At 36.2% G+C, this 5000-nt stretch overlaps 1 protein-coding gene across 13 annotated transcripts in view; it reads left to right on the top strand.

Moving 5' to 3' along the window:
* Positions 1 to 5000, top strand: part of LOC144978001 (polypyrimidine tract-binding protein 1-like) — a 351175-nt gene that overhangs the window by 75927 nt on the left and 270248 nt on the right. For all 13 annotated transcript variants that reach the window (XM_078923493.1, XM_078923544.1, XM_078923571.1 and 10 more), the window contains one exon: positions 1198 to 2026. In XM_078923493.1, coding sequence (XP_078779619.1) covers positions 1739 to 2026 — 288 coding nt within the window. In that variant the 5' untranslated portion in view covers positions 1198 to 1738. The remainder of the gene's footprint in view (positions 1 to 1197; positions 2027 to 5000) is intronic.

Here is a 5000-nt window from a genome sequence, read left to right as displayed (position 1 = left end):
CGCTGGACAGCTGGTAAAAGCTCGCTGGTCAAACCGGACAGAGAAGGACAATTCTGGTTGTAATGATATCCGGCCGGATGAAATTGGCCAGTGTCATATAATTACTGGACATCGGATAAAAGTGATACAACCAGCAAACTTGTTACCAGATAGACTTGCGTCAAGCGGTTATGGAAGATTGATTTATAATAAATATAAAATGGATATATCTACATGTGTACTTTATGGTCTAACGAGACATCTCCAATTTACATTAATTTACAATGGGCCTGTGTTACATTAATAACTGTTACGGGCTTTTTTTTTTCTCATTATTGATTTATGGTAAAATGATGCTGTCTAGACTAATTGAATTATTTGATCTCAATTCGTTACGCCAATCCAATGTATCCAAAGTATTATACCGATTATCGTCTGTACATTTTTTCTGACTTTGGCTACAAACCTGATGGTGCATTGTGTTACATGCAATTTTTTTGGGGGAAAAATCTGGCCAAGAGTTTGAAAATTATTACAAGGCGAACATAATGATTGCCAATTTTGTAGGGGAGAAGTATTAATGATTTAATCTAAGTAAGTTTATAACAGTCTATATGGATATTAATATAAACACGTCGAAATAACATTCGAATACCATCATTATTATTTGAGAAGAATGCTTAGTAGAGTAGAGTGCACGGCGAAGCATAAATCTTTTCGTTTTCACATAGATATATAACTAAACATTATAATTTAACTACAGCGTTGTCATATAGATTGATAAAATCTACAAATTACCAAATGCTTATTGAATATTATTTTAAATAACGTATCAAATAGCACTAATTAATACTTTATAATATCTAAACGTATATATATATATATATATATATATATATATATATATATATATATATATATATATAATATAAAAAATTCACTCACATATTTTTAAGCCGAAACGATCGTTTCCATGTCCTTCATTTCATCCTGAAAAACGATCGTTTCGGCTTAAAAATACGTGAGTGAATTTATTTATTTTTATATGCTCTAATCTAAATTATCGAGCACTCTCGTACTTACAAGTACCCACCAACACTCATATATATAATAATATATATAATATATATATATATATATATATATATATATATATTTATATATATACATATTGATACAATTCCTTTGAATTATATAACTCTCTTGTTTATTTTATAGGTTTCTGACAAAGATTTTTCAAACCATTTGCTGTAGATATTGAAATACATTCAGTGCATAGAAAAAAATACCCTCCCGGCGACGGATTGGACTCAGCAAAGTGGATTTACCAGTTGAATTCAAACCGGATATCATTATATTAATGTGTTAATTCAATTAATGGATATCCCTCTACATTTCATCCAATAGTGTCGGATTATACGAATTCTGTTCTGTTTGTGTTTGATTTCTAAATTCTTATATCAGGTTAGTTTTTCTGTGGTGCATTGTTATTATTAGTTCAATCGGATTAAACTACAAATTTCATCCCGTCATTTAAACAATTTGGATTGGTGTTCTGTCTATACCACAAATACATACCAGACGTTGAATTACGCACGCAACGTCTTTGATTCATAAATCTTCCATCGTCAACTGCATAAAAAAACAACTTCAACAACGTTTGTCTGAGAAAAGAAGGAGTCACTGCTGGGGAAATTTCATAACCTATGAAGATCTCAACAATCCTGTCCCCTAATCACTCCTACATCCAATCGGTATCATGTATGTGAGCTACTACCCCTACGGACAACCCACCACAGTTCTGCCCCATCAACATACTCAGATCGCCCCCGCTCCCGCCGCACCAGCTCCTCCATCCGCTCCTGCCCCAGCGCCTCAGCATCCAACGCTCATTCCGGCCCCTGCCCATCTTCCCCCCTCCTTGGCCCCCCAGGACCTGCTCTACCCAACTGTCAGTTCGGGTGTCACAGCTGTCCAAGCGGCAAGTCTCCAGCATCAGACTCTATCGACCTACCCTGGAATTTCTCCTGTCGTCATCTGCAGAAAAGTGAGTACAAATTTCGTTCCTTTTTCCTTTAGAAAATTAGACCTGACTTACAGTATTATTGCAATATCCCCTGCAACCTGGGAAATGCTAATTTGATCACAGTGAAGAGTAGTTATCCACACTTTTTTTAAAAAGGCAAATTGCTTAAGGGAGAAAAAAGGGCGGGGGGGGGGGGGGGGGGGGTTAGATAGGGACAGCAGTTATCTATGGGTTAGCTTCGCCCAAAAGGAAAATACGCACAGTTTATTTGTTGTCTGTTACTGGAGCCCTTCCAATAGTTTAACTTGTTTCGTCATATCACGACGCATTGTATCTTTGTACACGTGGAAACCGTACTTCAGAATGACACGTTTACTTTCCAATGCCATCAAACTGGAATAGCAATTAAATGCCTGCCATGTGTACATCCAGTTTTGTATATTTTTGCAACAATTAAATTAATTGTTATATTACATAGACGTCTGCACGCCTGAGTCGGAGGGGAATGATCTCCCTTGGCTGTTTTCATGTCTGTATTCATTGTGTTGTATCCATTAACTCCGTATCTGGAGAGTTTAAATTTCCCATGAAAATTATCCTCAAACCTTCATGATCTCGAATTCCAATTACACTGAAACCTCGATATATCGTCATATCTGAGCAAAGGGCATATTATGTGACGGTATAACGGTTTGGCAGTACAGCGAATAATTACATCATGCGTTTGATTGTCTGTTCTCTTCATCTCGTTGGCGATAATAATAGTTGAGTTGGCTAAACGAGGATTTTACCAAATATGCCACATTTTTTGTCCACAGAATATCGGATCTTTTAAATTGAGCTTTTATATAGCGCATTATCCACTAAACGTGCTCACAGCGCTTTACAAGGGGTCCCCGACAGCAACATTTAACATGTAAAACGAGACATGACGCCTGTGCGGCGATATTACAATATTTTTCCGACAGAGACATTGCTGTTATCGACCAGGTACACATTTTACACCTGAGTACGGTGAGAGTGTCAGTAATGAGTCTTTTCCAAGAACTTAACTCAGCGCCGAGCGAGGCTCGAATCCAGGACCTTCTGATCCGAAAGCGAGTGTCATACCACAAGACTACATAGCGCGCTTTTGCATCAGTCGCATAGAGATACATACTGAAAATGCCATATTTGAATAATAAACAATGGTTGCCCAGGGGAAATGGAACAACTGCAACGATGATGACGTGCTGCGTATCGTTTTTCATTAAATTTGTCTGGGGGGTTAGATGGATGGAGGAGGAGGAGGAGGAGGAGGAGGAGGAGGAGGAGGAGGAGGAGGATGTTTATTTTTACTCCAGTTTCCCTTCATTCATTGTCAACAGTTTTTTACGCAGCAGTTTAAAAAAATTGATCGTACAGAATCATTTTGAACACAACGCATGGACATAGGCTGTGACATGAGAATTGTTTAATATCTTATAAAAACCCGATTACCTCACGTTCTGCCATACAATGACAATATAGTTTCAAATCAGGTTAAGATAACTCTCCAACTTTTCGAAAGTCTTAAAACCCCAGGCTTAGGAGTATATAATGAAAGGGTGCGAGAAAAAAATGGAAAAAAATATGGCGCTATATGAATGCGAAGAAGAAATCAGAAACATTCGAAAATTTACAAACAACAAAACACGACCTTAAGTAAGTACTTGAGGAGATTAATTATAAACCCTGCATTGTTAAGAAACTCCGCCAAAGTCGTATAAAAATCATGATATCGAAAGTTTCCAACTTGCGCCTTGTTTTTAAGAAGCTGACCCGGCTTGTTAAAAAAACAAACGAATGGGGATAGAGTATAGAATAATTTTTTGTTCAAGCAATATTACACAATTTTCAATGGAAAGCAAAAAAAAAAAAAAAAAAAAAAAATCACATTAGATTTATTTATTAAGAAATGGACTCCAAGGAGTAATGTCTTGAATCCAATGGAGAGCATAATTTGGTCAATGATATCCAAGACAATCTAAAAGAGTCGCGCATCTTCCTACACAGAAACAGAGTTAAAATAGAGAATTCAAAATTCATGGGATCGAATCACTTTTCAAGACATTTGAAAATAAATTGGATCATGGGGAAAAAGGCTACCCATAGTTGTAAAGCAAATGGGAGATCAACATGACATCCAAGTTTGAGAAAACGTCCGAACTCTTCGATGTAGCTTAATTCGGTGCGTTAATTTAAATCTCTCCTTACCAGCCATTTTCAGGATTTTCCCCAAAACTTCACACCCACCAAACACAAAAATATATTTTTAGCACTCAAACAAAATAGCAGGAAGTTGTTGTGGTAAATAATTTCTTTAGCAAAACATGCTCTACAACACATTGTTCATTTTCTTTAAAATTTGTGATGTACAAAAGAACTTTGAATCAGAAAAATGTTGGTTGTATCATAACGAATGTGACGATTTTCCTATAGTTGGTAAGGAGAGAGTTAAACAATTTTAGAGTACATATTTTTAGACATATTTTCGTGATGAATTGTTTACACGAATCTTAACAATATTATGGGGTTGATCGTGCTACAATTTCAGAACTGAATTATTTATAGTTCAGTGGCAAAAGCTTCTAAACTTGTCCAGGTTTGTTTCTCTCGCAAATGTTATAATATTCTACCCGCCAACCGAGTTATACCAACAACCAAAACCATTTGTGTTAACGTTTACAATTGTATATAAAAGGACTTCAATGAGAACTAATCAATTAACTCGCGGTCTGATTACAATAATAAATGCAGAGTGAAGTCTATTTTATTCATCCTAAAGACTCACAATCAGAGAGAGAGAGAGAGAGAGATAGAGAGATTGAGAGAGAGAGAGAGAGAGAGAGAGAGAGAGAGAGAGAGAGAGAGAGAGAGAGAGAATTCACTACATCAGCAGTGATTAGAATCAAAATGTATAATAATCTTATATATTATATGCCAAGGTTGGTTATTGTATATCGGCATTTCCATA

Source organism: Berghia stephanieae, chromosome 1, assembly GCF_034508935.2.
Source record: "Berghia stephanieae isolate SIO BIC M18660-M18661 chromosome 1, UCSD_Bste_1.3, whole genome shotgun sequence".
Classification (NCBI taxonomy): domain Eukaryota; kingdom Metazoa; phylum Mollusca; class Gastropoda; order Nudibranchia; family Aeolidiidae; genus Berghia; species Berghia stephanieae.
This window is presented reverse-complemented; position numbering and strand designations above follow the sequence as displayed.